Source organism: Zeus faber (genome assembly GCF_960531495.2).
Source record: "Zeus faber genome assembly, chromosome: 21".
NCBI classification, from domain to species: Eukaryota; Metazoa; Chordata; class Actinopteri; order Zeiformes; family Zeidae; genus Zeus; species Zeus faber.
In genome coordinates, this window is record NC_137208.1 from 8163683 (window position 1) to 8183586 (window position 19904).

At 47.3% G+C, this 19904-nt stretch overlaps 1 protein-coding gene across 4 annotated transcripts in view; it reads left to right on the forward strand.

Annotated features, from left to right (window-relative positions):
• Positions 1-5478: 5478 nt before the first annotated feature.
• LOC307246290 (protein phosphatase 1H-like) overlaps positions 5479-19904 on the forward strand; it is a gene marked incomplete at its 5' end in the record, with an annotated part of 24745 nt that continues 10319 nt past the window's right edge. Inside the window, 3 exons of one of the 4 annotated variants that reach the window (XM_080022181.1) lie at positions 5479-5711; positions 13993-14187; positions 17772-18144. In XM_080022181.1, coding sequence (XP_079878307.1) covers positions 5479-5711; positions 13993-14187; positions 17772-18144 — 801 coding nt within the window. Of the gene's footprint in view, positions 5712-13992; positions 14188-17766; positions 18145-19904 lie in introns of all 4 variants that reach the window. The other 3 variants (XM_080022180.1, XM_080022182.1, XM_080022183.1) reach the window with 3 other exon arrangements.

Below are 19904 nucleotides of genomic sequence, written 5' to 3' on the forward strand. Positions count from 1 at the left end.
GGAGTGTCCAACGTCAACTTCCTCCTCCTCCTCCTTCTTCTTCTTCTTCTTCTTCTTCTTCTTCTTCTTCTTCTGAGTGTTATTAAGCTTTCCTACATCTAAGTGAGCTGGAGTATGCTACTGTAGATTAATGGTAGTCGTAGAGAGCTGCGGTAGCGATGCCAGGGTCTAGTGTAAAGTTTGGAAGGGGAGAGAGCGAGAGAGAGAGAGAGAGAGTGAGACAGGCTATCCTGAACTAGAGGTGGGGAGCATTTTAAAAGCTGCAATCTAGCCTTGCCCATCAAAGGGGAGTGTCTTATACAATTTGAATATGTACCTCTTTAGCATTAACATGTCTGGCCTTATTATTGTATTGCACCATGACTCATCACCCTCTGTGAGTCCCGCTGGCATTTCACCACCATTTGCTTTCATGCTCCAATGCTGTTCATCACCGTGGGTGACGAAAAAAGTTGCTCAAGTTTCACCATGAGCAACCACTCACCATGGAATCACTGGGTATTGGCCATACTGAATTCACTGTTTAGTGTCCATGGAAAGGTTCCTCTCGTATGTGCATCTAGGTCCGCTGAGTCATGACCTCTAAACCCTGACCAAAATGAGTCAAGGTGGGGAGTAACCCCTGACAGGCGAGATGTTAAGTAGGTTTGGTACAATCAGTGTTTCACAAAGCTGTTTGGAATGCAACCAACTGAAGTACCGACGCCGTAAATCCACTGATGCCAGATAAACTCAGAACAAGGAAAGAGGGCTTCTAAGAAACGGGGAGGTTTCGCACATAGTCCGTGTCACAGTGTTTCTCCATCATTTAGTCATGTCCTGGGGTTTTTTTAACGCTCCGACCGGGCCTGTTGTGGGCGCGCATCGGGTTGCGCTCTGAGGCTTCTTAAGAGGTGGCTTGTACCTGATTTCGCGGCCAAACCTTCGCTTTCCCTATCTCTGAGGAATATCAAGAAGTGGGTATCAACAATACCTTCTTTTTCCTCCCCATTTTTTTCGGGTCCAGCCTGCATCGCCGGCAGCGGGCCACACAGAAAGGAATTGGAGCTTAAAGTAAACAAGGTCATTCTTGATGGAACAGAAGAACGGTGAGACATCGGTGAGACAAAGGAGCTGGGAATTTAACCAGGAAGAGGTGGTGAAGAGAGGCTGATAACTATTAAAAGACTGGAGATTGGTCCGCCCGTGCAAGATACGGTAAATAATGTCAGTCTTGCCAAAGCAAGACAAATACACCTGAACACGCCAAAACATGTCGCCGACCGTGCTGCCGCGGCACTTTGGCGAGCAGGTTGCTCACAGACGCCACAAAGGCTGGGCCCGGCGGGCAGGGACGGAGCCCCCTTTGCCACAAGTGTCGGCGCCAGATGTGCTCAGCCTGGCAGATTGGCTCGCACTCGCGGGTCAGAGGGGTGAAACAGAAAGTGAGGTTCTGGCGCCCCGGCTGAGGAGGGTCCCGGGGAGCTGGAGCGGCCACCTTTTGTACGAGCATTATTACATTGTACCCGTTTTGACCGGCAAGTTAATAATTTATCTTTTTTGGTTTTGTTTAATACATTTTATCGGGCAAAAAAAAAACGGTAATTACCTGTTAACGGAAACCCTGAGCCAAACATCACGGAAGTGACGTAGTGCCGTGAAGTGCAACGCACTTTTCCCGCGGTTTTCGAACCCGAACACAGAAGTTACACAGTGCAAGAAAAGGTGTTCGGGTGGGTGGGAATGAAATCCATGTTAGCCATATATGTCAGTGTATCATCAAAATTACTTTGACGCTGTTATTTTAAGGTAAAAAAAAAAAAAAGTTACATAGTGTTGCTTTAGCTTTAGTTCACGGGTCTGGCAAAATTGTGTGTATGTGGTTGAAAGGGAACAGGAAAGTTCAGTCGGTCCACTGCTACAGCGTGAGACGCGAGAGGGTCAAATGGTAGAGCGTGCTTGTCATTCTTTCTTTTTGCAATAATTGTTGCTCTCCTGACAACCCGACACACCCACAAATCACCCATAATAACACATGAGCGTGCACACACACCTACAGTGTCGGGGCGGCTTAAAATAGAACCCAACAGTCGACTTTTGCCGTCTATTTGGCACAGAGACTGTTAAACTTCATCCTTATGCCTCTGCGTTTGGATTTCACAGCACCAGCCTGCTTTCCTGCGGGGAAAGGGGCCTCCTCTGCCTGATGGCTCCATCTAATGGGAATTTGAGTGTATTGCACTGCCACCGCTGCCACTCTTAGTTCAAGTTCAAGAGATTATTTGTCACATACATACACATACACGTACATATATGCAGTGAAATGTCATGACACCCAGGGATTACGCACGAGCGCTATATGGGATCATTCCAAATTTTATGACTCCCAAGTGTTTGGACTGACGTGCATGGGTTAATTGACCTGCCCAGCTGGGCCGTCAGTAAGTACGCTCTATGGACTTGGTACATACTGTAGGGATATTGCCACATTCCAGCTGTAAAATGTTTGCATTCCCTACGTTGACACAGTTGCGACCCACTTGTGCTGGCTTCGATCAAGCAACCCCTTCCTGCTTAGGACCCCACCCCTCTTACCGCCTCCGAATTTGGAAAGAAGGCTTTTAGTTATTATACGGCGGAGCGCTGGAACCAGCTGCAGCAAAGAGGTCACACCTCACACTGCCACTTCTCTCGCCGACTGTGTTATCCCGTTAAAGCCACCTAGGTGTTAGATCTGAACCTGTTTTCCAAACAGATTTTGAGCCCTGATGTTGAAGTGTTGTCCTGCTTCTACATTTTTAGATTCCTTCGTTGTAAATTCTATCCGTGCATTGTGAGTATGTGTATACTGTATATGTGTGCATGTACAGTTTGTGAACAGGTCTCCCTTGCAAAGGAGATCTTGATCTCTAAGTAACTGCTCCTGTATAGATAAAGGAAAATAATTAACAGTTGAATAGACCCAGCTAATAGACAAACAGCTAGAAAAAAAAAAACAAAAAAAAAAACAGGAAGGCCTGGAATTATACAGACAATGAAATCCATTTGGAAGTCAGCAGTGTAGGCTGTTTATACAAAGGGCAGGCAGTGCAGACAGTACTGCATATGTCACTGATGCAATTTGCGTAGAGCCGTAACTCGGACAGGTCTGAGTATATTCATATACTGTATATCAAAACATCCCAAAGCAAAAAAAAAAAAAAAAAAAAAAAAAACAGGGACTAATCAGGATGTGTCTGAGCACTGGTGTGCAGAATAGTAGGTGCAGTAGCACTTTATTCAGTATTGTAAAGTATCTCAGTGCTGGCTGAGTACTTTTTACTTTTAATACTTACATTACATTTTATAGAACAGGTACTTACGTATATATACCTATGCTGAAGTAGAGATGTCAATGTGGTACTTTCACTAAAAACACCTGGAACCAGACCTGGGCATTTGTACTTTTACAGAAGTAGAAAGGTCTGAGTACTTCTTTCACCGCTGAGGCATGCGTAGATAGCGATTGCAAGAACAAAAAGCAGGCAGGTAGGCCTGGAGGTAGGCCTATTGAAGTTAGCCTGGAGGTAGTCCTATTGCAAGTAGGCCTGGAGATACTGTAGCCTTATTGCAGGTAGGCCTGAAGGTAATCCTATTGCAGGTAGGCCTGAAGGTAATCCTATTGCAGGTAGACCTGGAGGTAATCCTATTGCAGGTAGACCTGGAGGTAGGCCTATTGCAGGTAGCCTACCTCTTGCTCTGGGTAGAGCAAGAGGTAGTTCTATTGCAGGTAGGCCTTAAGGTAGTCCTATTGCAGGTAGTCCTGGAGGTACTGTAGTCCTATTGCAGGTAGGCCTGGAGATACTGTAGCCTTATTGCAGGTAGGCCTGGAGGTAATCCTATTGCAGGTAGGCCTGGATGTAATCCTATTGCAGGTAGCCCTGGAGGTAGGCCTATTGCAGGTAGCCCTGGAGGTAGTCCTATTGCAGGTAGTCCTGGAGGTACTGTAGTCCTATTGCAGGTAGTACTGGAGGGAGTCCTATTGCAGGTAGGCCTGGAGGAAGGCCTATTGCAGGTAGGCCTGGAGGAAGGCCTATTGCAGGTAGGCCTGGAGGAAGGCCTATTGCAGGTAGCCATGGAGGAAGGCCTGGAGATAGTCCTATTGCAGGTAGACTTGGAGGTACTGTAGTCCTATTGCAGGTAGCCCACAAGTTAGGCCTGGGGGTAGTCCTACTGCAGGTAGGCCTGGGGGCAGGACCATTGCAGGGACGACACAGCAATGCAACCCACGTGGAGGGCGCTGCTTTGATAGCGCTGTCTCCATGTGAGAGATGCTGAGCCTGGTGGATCTACCGTGAGACGCGACGGGAGTGTGACCCCCCAGGTCAGTTCCTCCTCCAACCTCCTGTCGCTCCTTTTTAAGCTGCTCAGCCCCTTCTTGAGTCACATGACGCGGTAATCGCGAGTAGTGATGAAAGGTTCGACTCCTTTTTGAGATTCGGTTCTTGACGCGTGCCATTTTCCGACTCACGGTTCCTTCGTTCGGGTGGCGGCGTGTAACGCACGGGCAGGCGGGGAGAGGGTTACCTGTGAACGACAGACGAGGGTCAGAAGGGCCTTGAGTCGCGAATGGAATTCTCAGGGAATTCTCGGACTAATGCAAACCGTGGGTCCCAGAAATCATTTGCATGTAAATATTATTTATTTTTGGTTGAGTGTGAAGGTGTAAATCGGTCGCATTTCATATAAAATGACTTGGCCTTTTATTTGTGCCTGCGACTTTTCATTCAGTCGGTTACTCTAAACTACGCGAATAAGTTATGTATATCGAATAATGACGTTATTAACGTAAATGTGGCACGTCATCCTATTTACTATCGATAATAATCTATTTTTATATGAATGAATCGTGTGCATTTTTTTCATTTTAGCGCACTTTGCAAACACTACATCGAGGAAGATTTCAAATCCCATTCATGAAAAATGGTAAATCTAAGCCAACTCTGTGGTACTGGAGAAGAAGAAGAAGAAGAAGAAGGAGAGAAGAGCGAGCTCTCCCATTTTCTGGACATGTTTTGCGATGTAGAACCCAGACACGTGCAGAGGGGAGACCGTTACGGCCAGATCGGTTTTCGGGTTCAGTGGTCGCCCGCTCTTTCGCCGGAATGACTCCAGACGCCCGAGTCATTTAAAGGATTCGTTCGCTACGAACGAATCGTTCTCGTCCGTTCGCGTTATCGCCCTCCTCCCTCAGCTGCCGCCGCTGTTCGACCGAATGTAACCGTGAATCCAGCGGGCACCGGGGGGAGGATTTTCCGAGGCTCCGCTTCTCCTCCTCCTCCTCCTCCTCTTCCTTCCTCCGTCGCGCTGCATTCGAAACGCGCCGCCGAGCTGGGGGGGAATTCGGGCAAAGGGAGCCGCAGCGGCGCAGCAGCAGCAGCAGCGGCGGCGGCAGCGGCGGCGGCGGCAGCGCACCGCGCCGCGGACCCTCCGCCGCCTCCGCGGCAGCGCGGCGCGAACATGCTGACGCGGGTCAAGTCCGCGGTGGCCAGCTTCATGGGAGGCGTCATGGCGGCGGGCGGTCACTCCGGCGGCGGCGGCGGCTCAGAACTGCCCCTCCGGTTCCCGTACATGAGACCCGAGTTCCTCGGGCTGTCCGCGGACGAGATCGAGTGCTCCGCGGACCACGCAGCGCGGCCCATCCTCATCCTGAAGGAGACCAAGAGATTACCGTGGGCCACAGGTTACGCGGAGTGAGTAGCCGCAGCAACACACACTTTGCGGGGCTTTCGCGCTCCTGTACGGGGCTCGGACTATTCAGCATCACCTTAGTGTCAACAAGCTCTGTACTGCACCGGTGTCATCATTTGGTGCTGTCATATAATACATATACTCTATGTTTTTAGACTGTTGAGCCTTCTATATGCCAATCGGTCAAACCCTTACCAAGATACAGACAATATACTTGGTAGAATATATAGATTCTAATTCTGTATAAAATGTGAATGACAGGCTCGGGGGAGATGGTTGTCATCAAGTGTGCTCAGAGGCCCACGGCACATTGCACACGCATCTCTTTTCTTTTTTTCTTATGCCAAACTCGTGTTTTTTTTCTGGATACTGGCTTTCTTCACGTGGTGGTGCGCATAAGCAAAAGGCCTGAACCAGCGCGATCGGAATCAAAAACCCGGCTGGTCCCCGTGCCAGGGTTGCCTGGCGCTTGCTGGGAACTTGGCATCAGTGCAGCAGGTGAACGCGCGGTGTTTCCGAGGGCCCCGAACTCAGCATCGGCGGGGCACGGCGGGGCAGCGCCCGCGAGGGAGCGGTGACGTCATACCCCGGCCGCCGCAGCCCTTTGCCCCGAGTACAAGCTGGCCGGGCCCGCCTTTCAAGTCGCTGTCTCGACGACGGGGCGTCTTAATATGTTGTCAGTCCCGCTGTTAGAGCTCGGGATGCATCGTTTTTTCTTTTGATTTAAATGCGGCGTCTTTCATATCTAGCCTCTATGTGTGAATAATTGCAAATGATGACGTAATTCCCAAGTCCACGGAGCACTGTGGATAATGACGTATGTATAGTATACTTTGCACGTGTGAAGTACTTATGTGTGTGTGTGTGTGTGTGTGTGTGTGCGTGTGTGTGTGTGTGTGTGTGTGTGTCCCTCCCTAACACAAATGCTTTATAGCACAACTACAAATGCTTCATAGAACCCATAAGGTCATATTTAAAAATGCTATTCTCAAAGTCAACACATTTTTCATAATATTGATTTAAATATCTGACCATAACTTCTATTGGCCGGTTTTATGAAATGCTAAGGTGTTGCCAGGATATCAAACTCTTAAAAAAGGCCCTAACGGCACGGTGGCTCAGTGTTTAGCGCTGTTGCCTCACAGCAAGAAGGTCCCGGGTTGGAATCCCGGCCATCCCAGGTCCTTTCTGTGTGGAGGTTGCATGTGGGTTTCCTCCCACCATCAAAAGAAAGAAAGAAAAGAAACAGTCTTTATTCGTCACACAACACTACAACACATGCTTGCACACACACATGCTTTGATGGTGGCCGGTGAAATGGATCCTCTGCATTTGACCCATCCTGGCTTGTCCTTCCTCCGGGGGCACAGCCAGGAGCAGTGGGCAGCATACGTGGACGCGCCCGGGGACCAGGTGATAAACGTCCATCGCTGGTCAGACGATGATGGGTGCATGTTTTTGGGGTGGGTCCTTACTGACGTGAGGTGGAGGAAACCCCATGTGAGTACGGGGAGAACATGCAAACTCCACACAGAAAGGCTCCTATTTGGGAGATAACCCGCCGGAGCACGGTGCCAACAGCTCCCCAGGCGGGTATCAAACCCAGGACCTTCTTGCTGTGAGGCAGCAGAGCAATGCACTGCGCCACCGTGCTGACACAAAAAAAGAGGTATGTTAAGGGTTAATAGGGTGTCCGTGCCCCTGGGCAAAGCCGAGGCGAAAGGACTGGGGTTGGTCCCCGGGCGCTGCACTGTGGATGCCCACCACTCCTGGGTACAGGATGCTTCAAATGCAGAGGATACTTAATTTCCCCCTGAGGGATTAATACAGGTATAATAACTAAGATACACGTTGTAACCCTGTTAATACATTGTTTAGACTACATCTTCTTCACATACAGTACACCAAGGTATCTTCAGTAGCTGATGATGTCCCTTTACAGGACTTTGCGTGGCACCAGTCAATAGCTCGGGGCGTGCGTCTTTTATTTCCCAATCTAGCAGCCGCTGTAAAAATGCTATTCCTGATGTAAAGACAATCCCACCCTGATAGTGTTTTTAGGTCAGTGATGACTGCCCTACCCTATCCAGTTTCCTCTCAAAGTCAATACATTACAACCACTCAGTCAACCCTGGTATCGATCTGGCTCCACCCTGGTGAAGATACTGTGCCACTGTGTCTGGCGGAGTGGTGGAATTAGGCTGGAGTCTAATGTCCCGGCCAACATTTTGACCTGATTGACCTGAAATGTATTTATACAGTTTATACAGCAGACCTGTCTTTTCCTCTTCTGCATTCTTCTGATAGTGAACTACTCAGGTCGCTGGACACAATGAGGCTCCTATAAAGACAAACAGCAAGTAGTTAAAGATTAAGAGCATACAACAGAGGTTCTCAACCTTTTTTTCCCTATTTTTAGGTCCTAAATCTCTCTTGATGGCAGCTGTTACAAAGTGACTGGTTTTATTATTTTTTCCCCTTTTTATTATTTTGGAGCCAGGGCCACTAATTCATGCATTGCAATTCACGCTGTTCAAGCTGTTACGCTCTCTGGCTCACCCATAAGCACGACACCAAAAACAGTCAGGTAAGACGGCAAAGTCCACATGGTTTATTCCAAAAAACAGGCGGGAGTCAAAACCAGGAGATCAGTCAGAGGAGGCAAACCTATCCGGCAGGGAACAGGCAGAGAATCAGGGTCCAGGGAATGAGGTAGAGAATCACGGTCCAGGGAATCAGGCAGCGAACCAGATCCAGGGAATCAGGCAGAGAATCATTGTCCAGGGAATCAGGCAGAGAATTGTTGTCCAGGGAATCAGGCAGAGTTTCAGACATAAAGTAGAGGAAACAGGTAGTAGTGCAGGAAAGCTCAACGTAATGAAAGAGACAATCTGGCAGAGAACACAGCGACGTGGACTGGTATTTATACTGAGGGTCTAACAGGTGAATGAACTGGAGTCGGGGGAAACCAGGTGAAGGGAAGGGAGTGACAGCAAAGCAAATGGTAGTGGGCGGATTTGAAATGACATGGAGGTCAGGGACACGGCATGAGGAAATGACCAGATGATAATAAAATATGAAAACAAATGTAAATACTGGGAGATCGAGTAGGATTCATGACAGAGGCGAAATACGTTCATCGCACTTTAAAAAAACTGACTGTACTGGTCACGGTGCAGACATTCCATAATGGATATAAGGAAACTGTTTCATATTCATATGAATTTGAGTATTGCATCAGCTGTTTATATTTTATCATAGAGCATTGAGGGAAATCCAAATGCATCATATAGAAATGACGATATATTTTGTAGGTTTTTAACACTTTTTTATGAAAAATATATGAATCAAGTATTAATTTATCAGTTTTGGAAATGTGTGACCCCACATATCAAGTAACCCTACGTGGGGTCGCGATCCCAAGGTTGAGGTTGAGAATGGCATACAACATTGAACATTCAGATTAGAGCATCTTGGGATTATAACAAAATAATGAACTGAATTGTCGTTGATGCTGTGGTCAGGTGTCGTAGGTGTTGTGGATTTGAAAGTATGAGAGACAAAGTGAGAAATACAGAGCTGGAAACAAACTCGAAAGAATAGGGCAAACTATCGCCAAATATAAAACCGGACATACTGCAGATAGTTGGATTTTCCCACGACACCTTCTATCTCGCGTGTAATGGGAGTAAAGTGGAATAAATGAGTGGGAGAAGGATGCTTGAACTAATTAGTTTGATTAGAACCGTAAGGGATGCCTCGCCTCCTCCATTCCGTGTTTCACGTCCCCATACATATTCAGAAAAGCCCCGACTGTCTCATTGGGAGGAGTGGTGGTTAATGACTTCAGGTTAATTGTCATTAATCTGTAATTAAAACCTCCCCCATCGCCATTACGGCGGCCAATTCCACCTCTTCTCCCCGCACTTGCAGTATCCTCTACATAAAAAGAAATGGTCCACATGATGCATTCACCTCTTGATTTAAGAACATGTCAGAAAATGTTCTTTGCATCGGTAAACGTTGCTTGTACCTTAGTTGAGTAGATGGAAAAACCTAACCCAGAGCTGAACCCAGAACCCGCATTGTCTTGACCAAATTCTTCATCTTCACAGCTAATGTTGGTCAATATACCGGCCGATATTGAATTTGCTCTATTCCCAACCTGTCATTTTAAAGTGACATTCAATTTCATATGTAAAGAAAATACAGATGCCCTCATTTTTGGGACACACTCGGGGTTACTGTTCGCCGACGCGGTATGACAGAAAGGGTGCTCGGAAAAAGCAGCGATAACGCAAGATAACCAAAGATGTCGCCGTCTGAGCTCCAGCGCATCCGCTCAGTGGCTTGGAGCTCACTGGTTATGACTCATAGTGGTCAGATTATGCTGACAAATTTACATTCGCGTTCTCGGCTGTTTCATGCGATGGGTCTCCGGACCAAACCAGGAGGAAAGCATCAGTTGCCGTGGTAACCTGGCTTTCTTTCAAGCTAATCTCTACCTGGCTTCCTGGAGTAGTTCAACCGGAGACGTTCGAGTGCCTGCCGCCTGCCCTTCGCTTTTTTTTTTTTTCGGATGAATAGATCGATGAATAGCTTGAACGCCTTACTATTCATCGACCGTTCCTCTTTGGTTTTTTGAGGTGAACGAGAGCATCAAAAGGCTTTAAATGGTGTCCTGCTCTCATGCCCTAATCTTTTAATCATCGCTATTCAGCACCGTTGCATAGAAATGCGTTCTGGCCTCCGAACCTTCTGAAGCACAATTCAGATCGGCGTCGGTCCTTGCACAGCTCCGGTATTGCATCCTTTTGAAGTTCTAACTTAAAACACTAATGAAGCAGCCATTGTGCTTCGGCTAATGATAATTAGATTCATGGTGCCAAAGTCTGGCCCGGAGGCCGGATGGGAGCGAGGGAGAAACAAGAGCTGCATTAGATCGCTGACAATGGAGTGGAAAATTAGGCTCTGCTCCTTTTGGGGGTAGAGCTCATTGTTCAGACTGAGATCCAAATTGACAGCCAGGAAAAACAAAGCGCTGGTCTTTCTGCTAATGGTGGATTAAGTGGGGAACAAATACGAAGACACGCTGACACTAGGTACATACAAGTATATCGCGCAGTCGATTCTACAATAGGTATTTAAAAGGTGGGGGTTTTTTTGGAACATGGCCGCGTTCCATAAAGGGAGACCGTCTAAATTCAGGTGATGGCTTGGATCCTTGTCATCTTTTGGCCCATTTCACCCACTTCAGTCATGATGGGAGGAGGCATTATCGAGGAGACAAGGGTTCACTGACGCGATAATTATTATTTGAAGTTGTTTCTTTTCACTGTGGCACAAAGCAAAGCCAGCTATGCATTACTGTGTGCAATGTGCATACTCACACACACGCACACACACACACACACACACACACACACACACACACACACACACACACACACACACACAAACACACAGTCACCCTGAGGTCATCGCCGTACTGGGTTTGTATCCAGCAGATAAGATGATTCAGACGGGGGTTTGCTTGCCGCATTTGCATTTGTGTGACAACAACAAGCTCAAAGGTGGTCAGTGCGTCAGAAGCTGTAGCTCTGTTGCCCTTATATAATTCTGGGTACAATGCAGTGATGCCAAAGGAAGCCAAGCACCATTGGTGTTCCCAGAGTAGTACTCATTACGGTAAATTACAATAAATAAGGCTGTTATGGGTGTTATTGCTTTAATGACAATGTTGGCAATGCATGTTTACGATGTGAAAAGCTTTCCGCAAGTATCTAAATAAGTGCAAGAGTATCCCCAGGCACAATTTGGACCGCTTTATTGCCTTAAGACAGAATTAACTAAAATGTTGACGGAAAACAGCCCTATGGTCCTACTCAAAGGAACTCTTATACGCCCCGGGGTTGTGCGGTTTTTCGGCATTCCCCACTTTCGAAGACATGCGGACAAAAGCCGACCTGTACCTTGGTTCCTCCTGAGATTTGGGGTCCTCCCTGCCAGATTGCTCGGTGAGGCTTTGAAGAACCTTGCCCCCTCCCATGTCCACTCTACACATGATCTGCAATATTGGACAGGGAAGTCTGCAGATAGTGGGCCCTATGATTTTGTTTTAACTCGAGGAAGTTGTTGTTGTAACACTCCTTTGCTGTTTGTGGATTGGATCCTGCACAATGTGGCGTCAATAGTGTTATTAATGAAATCAATTAGAAGCTCATCGATACGGCTTCCGAGCTCTGAAATAGACGGATCTCGATTACCTTAAATTCGTGATCCGTAAGATTATTTTTCTGAAACAGCCATTCAGCGTAGTGTAGAGGAGGGCGTGCGTTATGGCTTATGCGTCCACCTTTCCTGGCAAGAATGCAAGAAATAGGTAGCCGTTGAGGAAATTCCGAAAAAGCTTATTCAGTTATCAAAAGAATGGATGAAAGTTGTTATTTGGTCGTACGTTTTTGTTAAGAATGAATACGGAGGCCAAGATTGCTGAGGCAAGATTTTTTTCAAATCCAACTGTCACCATTGCTGCATTGTGTGGTTACAGGCGGTCTATCCAGAGTGGCATAGTAGGAGCCTCCTGCGCAAATTTCTGTGGATTTCTTGTTTTCTTTTCCTCCTTCCCTCCAGTTCTTCATTCCCTCACCCATTTGGTCTCTCAGTGAATAATTACGAGTCTCTCTCTTTTTCTTTTTCCTCTCCCTCTCCTTCCTGTCTCTAGGCTCTAGGCTAACAAGCAGTGTAGGTTGAGCTTCACATAATGACACGCACACACACACACTCACGCACGCAAGCGCACACGCACGCACACACACACACACACACACCCAGAGACACGCACACACACACACACACACACACACACCCAGAGACACACACACACACACCCAGAGACACACGCGCACACACACACACACACACACACACACACGCACACGCGCGCGCGCACACAGAGACGCTCCAGAAGGTCCCCAGACTTTCCTGCAGACTCTCAGCCATGTGTCCTGAAACTAAGATTACAACATCATTAATTTGGAGAATTTCCAAATGGCGAAAATTTGACTGCACATATTATTAAGACGAGGGCTCGCGCATAAAATTGTCCTCATAAAGTCACCGCATGATTTTTTTTTTTTTTGCAGCAAGCAAACACAGAAAGCATCACTTGCTGGGGCTGACCATTGAAAGACTTGAATGGCCTGCACAGCCCCAGCTGACAGCTGTGTCTGTGTGCGGAACCCGACATCAGATGCTTTTCTTCAGATGAAACGGCGTCTTTTATGGCTATTTTAACTCACCGCAGCATCCCAACCATTAGACTAAGCCGCTGCCCCTGGAGCTCTTTATCTATGCACCCGCCACCGTAGCTGGCTTTGTTTGTTTCATGCCAGGGATGAGGATCAAGCGGGCTAGGGTCTTTATGGTCGTGTTGCTCCGTCAATGTCCCGTACTGTGTGAGCACGGTTGATTAACTGCACATTTTCAAAGCTGTGATAATTTTTTACAACGAGGCAGGGCCACAGAGACACCGCAGCACGCACTCTCTGCACGAGTGTTTAAATGCACAGAGACGTCATTTGCCGTGTTGTTATTTTTGAAAACTCCCTATTCTCTTCTATCGCAGTCTTTGTATTCAAAATCTCATCCGGTGGCTGAAAAATAGGCTCCAGACCTTTCCAGTGACTATTATCAATCAATTTTTAATAGAGCAGGGTCTCTGAATGGCAGCTGCTTACCTGCCAGGTAGGAATGCAGACCACACAAACTGAAGCCGCAGTAGATGTTTGCGAGAATCTGATTGTTCAGCTTTGGTCTGCGCTCAGAAGCAATTACCACACACACACACACACGCTGCACAGCTGGCAAGCTCATATGAAAACAGGCAGTAAGCCTGGGCGCTGTAAATGGCCCATATACTGTACCGTACAGGTCTGCTGAATAAATCCACCCCCCTCTAGAATCCTCATTAGGAAGTATGGACGCAAGCTTGTATGGAAAATGCAAGAGGATTAGGGGATTTCATTCTGCCACTGTTGGTGCATCTACTTATTAACAGTATGTGAGTGAAAAGATCGATGGCCTCTCAGACAAACCACATACTATATCACCATATGGCCGCTCAACTTCTTTTAGCACCTCGCAGTTTCATTGGCGTGACATTGCATTGTGATATACATGCTCCGGATATTTGAACGTACTGTGGTTTTCAGACTAAATGTTGCGCCAGTTTGCCATTCCAGACACAGCGCTCATGCCCCTTGACCCCTTGTCCCCCTCCAGGGTGATCAACGCTGGTAAGAGTGCGCTGAACGAGGACCAGGCGTGCTGCGAGGTGGTGATGGCCCGAAGGAGGCCGGTAAGCTACTGCCCCCCCAGCACGCCCAGCAAGACGCCCACCGCCAAGAGACGCAGCTCCCTGCCCAACGGAGAGGGGCTGGGGCTGCGAATGGAGCACGGCATGCTGGGAGAGGTACGGTACACAAAGGGTTTGCACAATTCCGTTTCTTTATTTTTTAATCCCTGGTACATTTCCACTCCGATGTCAGCACACTTAGTAGTAGCAGCTATTGTTTTGTGAAAATTAAAAGGGCCGCGCTGCTGTCAGATCGCGTTTTAGCCGATTTTCTTGTCAGCGCACCTCTGAACATTTTCCTGGTGAGAGCTTTTAATACCGTCTCCGTGTTTAGAGTTTTGGAAAATGTGGTCCTTGACAGTGCCTTTATTGATGCTCTATGGTCCATAAAACGCCCCCCTCCCCAATGCGACCCAAGGGTGGAAGCCCGGTACAGGCCTGAGTTGTTGTCCCGCAGATTCGCAGGCACGTTCACAGCTGTGGAAGCCTGAATACGGTTTTTGCTGCGGTGGAGACGTAACGCTATGTTGATGCCTTGAGAAAGGCATTAACTGCCAACTGCTCCACCAACTGGAAGTGTATCAGCCCGCTCAGCGGCCAACTGAGGAATCTGGGATGGCGGCGTGTACATCTGTGTGAGTGTCAAGCGGTAGATTTGGTGAGAAACAGCATGCATAATGATTATAGATCATAATGATCTAATATACCTAATAATTCTGTTTAAATCAAATGTCTTTAAATGAGTGAGAATAGAAAAACCTACATGGAAATGCAAACAAACAAGCACAGATGCGAGCACACCCCTGACCTTGACGTGATGCTGGGGTCACCAAACTTAAAATTGCAAGGGAAGTGTGTGTGTGTGTGGGGGGGGGGTGACAAAGAGAAGGAAAGAGGGAGAGAATTTGCTGAATAGGTTGGGTTTAACCCCTGTGGCGCCCACCCACTACCGGGCAGTGACGCACGATTCCTCTTCTGCTGCCAACTCCGGGTGCAAATATAGACTCTTCCAAATGCCGTGTTTTCAAAACATTCCACTGTTTCACGCACACCGTTTTGTCAAATCGTCGGCGTCCCATGATGATGTGTTTTCATCAAGATTTAAGGTGGGATTTTGAATCCCTGTGAGAAATGTTTCTCTATCCAAATGTTTATGTTCTGATGTGAATTATTATTCAAGTATTCCTATACTATCATGGGCTTACACTATGATAAAATGAACAAAAATACAGTTCAATGGTTAATTATTTTGTCGTCAACTAAAATGGTATGCCTGTGACAGCCCTCGCATCGGCCAGTTCCTGCCAGTGCTTTTATCCACGCCTACTTTTATTGTTCAGAGCTTCAATTGAGCCTCGATTGCAAAGGGATCGAATTAAATGGAGCACTTGGTGCAATGAAAGACGCAGATGGTGTCTCCTTTGTCCCTCCTCACTCCTGATAATTACTGCACTGTCTTTTATCTCTCTGTGTGGATTTTTTTCACTGACAGCGGCGGGGAGACCGAGCGGTCTTCTCACCCGGCCAAACCATCCCTCTGACAGGTTCAGGCACGCACGTCAATGCCGGTGATTAGAAACTGCCCAGTAAGTTCCGGTGCACATTGTGCCCGAGCCTGGTATCCGGTTATCAGGCACAGTACAGCGCAACACCCGTCGAAATCTAAAGGCTTATCATTTTTCCTCCTCTACCAAAGTAGGCAGGGAGCAAAGTTTAATCTGTTGGGTTTGTTGCTCCGCCCTACATATACAGGTGAACCCAAATCCAGGTGGTTTATGGAGTGAATATATTAAATGGTGAGCTCACTACTGTAGCAAGTGAAGTCCAAAGGCTTATTTCCTCGTGTATAATCTTTAGGTATATCTTTGAATCGAAGCAGGGTGTTTGCCATTATTCTCTGGTCTCAAACACCACCTTTGTTCAGCATTATCCAACATGTTTACAGTGCCCTGCAAAGGGAAATGTGAAGGGAAAATCATGATTAAATGGCAAACATATCCACTTAGGGAGGAGAGGTGAAGTAGGTCAATTTGCATCAATGCCTGAATTTATGCATGCAAATGAAGTATAATAAAGTTAGAGTCCAAAGGATGTATAGTGCAACAAGCCTCATTTTGGTCGATAGAATGAATAAGGAGTGAAACAGAAAACCGGGATCATCGACAACCATTTAATGGTTGACTGGTTATATGAAACCATAGGCATATGTAATAAAAGATAACCAGATCCACCCGAGCACAGCTGACATAACTGTGTCCATGCGGGGCGAGTAACGCTCATTCAAGGTCCATCAAAGGGGTCTGAAATGTGGAAGACGCAAGGAGGTTGTTGGAGAATTTAAATCCCGCCAAAGAGATGAAAATTCAGCTTCATTTACTCTGAATAACCCTGCTTACTTGAGAAAGAACACCACACTACTGTAGCGTGTGTGTGTGTGTGTGCGTGTGTGCGTGCATGCGTGGGTGGGTGTGTGTGTGTGTGTGTGTATGTGCATGCACGTGTGTGTGTGTGTGTGTGTGTGTGTGTGTGGCGTGCATCTTGGCAGCCACAGCTCCAACGTGAAGTTGGCTTTATTATGAAGCACAGTTGTGATCCTCTTATGCGAGCTCTCCAAGGAAGCTCTGGCAGCGTTCTGACACAGTGCGACAGCTGGTGGGCTTTTGACCGGCGCCCATAGAGAAGCCATGTTTCTTAATGGAAAGCACAGTGGGAATCTCAATAAAAATGCTTCTGTAATCCCTCTGTTATCTCTGACAAATATGACAAGATTCCGACTGCGCGGGTGCAGCTTTTGGGTCGGTATTAAAAAGGACTTTGTGCACAACGTGATTGTGTGTCGGCTCAATAGGGCCCAGCTGACTTGTGTGTCATGCAAATACCGGCCGGAAAGGAGCTGAAAATTCGGATAACCAATATTATCTGCCTTTTTTTTTTTCTTTTTTCTTTTGTCAAAAATGTAACTCATTTATCCAATCAAAAAAGCATTTCAGATGAAAAAAAATAAATATCAACTGAAATGAACGCAAATGCATTCTTTTTTTTTTCACTGTTAAATCAGCACTTTTGGCTACATCCACGCTGACGTAAGAGACTAGAAACAGGGAGCCGCGTCGCTTCCTACTGGCAGCCTGCTGTAGCCAAGGCAACGTAATGTCGCGGCAATTTCAAAAACTAGGTTTAAATAAGGTGTGATGTTACAATGATGTCGCTTGTTAAGCCAAAGGCACTTCTGCTTTTTAAAATAGAAATGAACAAATACAAAATACAGCAAAGTTAAGTATCTTTTGCCAAACAAAATTTTACCGTAGTTGACGGTAGGGTTTCTCACCATAGCAGGAGGGTTTTGCACCATATCATTACGATTTTTCCTAAACCAGAAAATAGAGAAAATATTAAACGTATAACAATGTGAGCTATCGTCAAGGAAATGGTCAGGTGTAATGTAATACGTGTGTGCTGACTAGACTCGGTGATGCTGTCGGTTTCGATGTGAAGTGTGAAGCTTGTGAAGCCCTTTGAGTCTGTACCGTGATTCAGGGCTTTATAAATAAACTCAGAATATAGAACCGGTTATAGAATATCACGGTATGGTCATTGCACAAGTACGATACAACCGCCTTTTTCCTCTGCATTTGACTCATCCTATACCTAGGAGCAGTGGGCAGCTCCAGTTTGAGTGGTTGTGTGTGTCTGTCCCGCAGGCCAGCGAGGGGCTGGTCTTCCACTACTGGGCGCTGTTCGACGGCCACGCCGGCTCGGGGGCGGCCGTCATGGCGTCTCGCCTGCTGCAGCATCACATCGTGTGCCAGCTGCAGGCCGTCGTCGAGGTCCTGCGCAACCCGGCCTTCTGCCCCCCGACTGTCCTGGGCGAGGAGCCCGACGATCACCCCCACCTCCAGGGCGCCACGCCGCCCGGCCCCCACCGCGCCGCCCTGACCCGGGCCGCCTCCCTGCGGGGGTCGGGGGGCGCCCCCGGCTCGCCCTGCGGCACCCCGCCCCCGCCGCGCTTCTTCATGGAGAAGAGGGTCCAGCACGAGAGCCTGGTGATCGGGGCCATCGAGAACGCCTTCAAAGAGATGGTGAGAGAGGACGGGAGGGGCGGGAGCAGAGGGGCGGAGTGCGGGGTGCTCGAAGGAACGATATATGAGAAGGACTGGGAAGAACTTCAATATGGTGACTTTAAATGTGATATTAATATTGTATTAATATGGTTTCCACTATACTAAAACTATTGACCACTAAACTAAATTTGAGCATTGTGCGCTACATTATATGGTAATTTCAACTTCCTGAATTTCCCCATGGGGATTAATGAAGTGACAATTTTTTTACTCCCTCTAATTTTGCATCACAATATTATATTTTCTTTAACATTGATATGATAGTCCTGATCACCCCGTCGAAAAATAAAAAACAGGGAAATAGTCACATAAAATAAACACAGCCTACAGGGAGAGATGTGTGTACGGTATGTGTTTGAATGCAAAGTGATGCGTGTGCAGGAAGTCAGACATCCCAGCAGTGCTGCCTTTCACATCACAGTCGTTACTTTTACACATGCAAACATTCATCACAATAAGGTGAATACCCACGGTGCGATGAATATTAAAAAGGTGTAATAATGTGTGCGCAGCATTTCAGTTCATTCACCCGGCATCGTTTGCGTGGCTCATTTATCAGACGTGCACATTTGTCGCCGTACATTCTCTGCAATGTGCATTTTAGTGGAGGCTCTCTCGAAAATGACCCCCTTTCTGTTTCCTCGCCCACCCCCTTCCCTTGACACGCCCTGCCACGAACCCGCTCACTCTCCACCATTCTCCCTTCAACTCTGAGCCCCCGATAATCCTCTTGGTTCTAAGCTTGTCAGTTTTGATGTATATATATATATATACGATCCTGCCGGGCCCCGGCCATCTGTTTCCCGACTGCAAAGCCGCGCACACACATGCAAACATGTCCACGGGAATGTAAAGACAAAGACCTCTGTGCGGGCGGTGTGGGACACTCGAAATGGACGGCGTTCCCGGATCTGTTTATCCTTTATAAAATGTATCTCTCAATGCGATGACATACACTTCCACATCTGATCTCACTCACTCAGTCCAGTGGACAATGCAAACGCGCACGCACACGCACACGCACACACGCACACTAATACGCACGCACACACACACACACACACCCACAATCGATTTGATTTGCTTTGAGGCTTGTCCGATATTGATCTTTGATTTATGTTAAGTGCACTCTAGACAGAGTATTAGGGTCTGGCCTCAGATACATCGACAGAACGAGTCCCTCGACTAATTGCTAATGAACCATTACGTACAAAAGGCCCCCAACTCAACGCAAGGGAGCTTCTCTAAGTATCACTGCGTACCAATAACAAGTAAATTAGCATCCAGCAGGTTCAGCATTTAACCGACTCTCCTATGATAGTGTGTTTTTATCCAGGTCACATGACAATGAGTGCAAAATTTCTTCCATTACATTCATACATCGGCATGATAATATCTATTTGAAATATACGTACATCTGAGTGCGGAAGAGGCGTTGGAGAGATCTCGGAGAGGCCCGTCCCCTTCTGTGGCTCAACCTTTATAGCGGGGCCTATACATTGTTGTTGTTGTTGTTGTTGTTATTGCATCAGAGCACTTGCGTTGTAACTTTGCAGGGTTTTGTCACAGGCAAAAGTGACCTACCAAGTATTACCACTAGATGGCAGGGTCGCTCAGTCCACAAGTTCTCAAACCGTCATGCAATCCCTGTGCGCCTGGATGGAAAACGAACCATAATATCATTCTCACTCACTCACTCACTCACTCACTCACTCGCC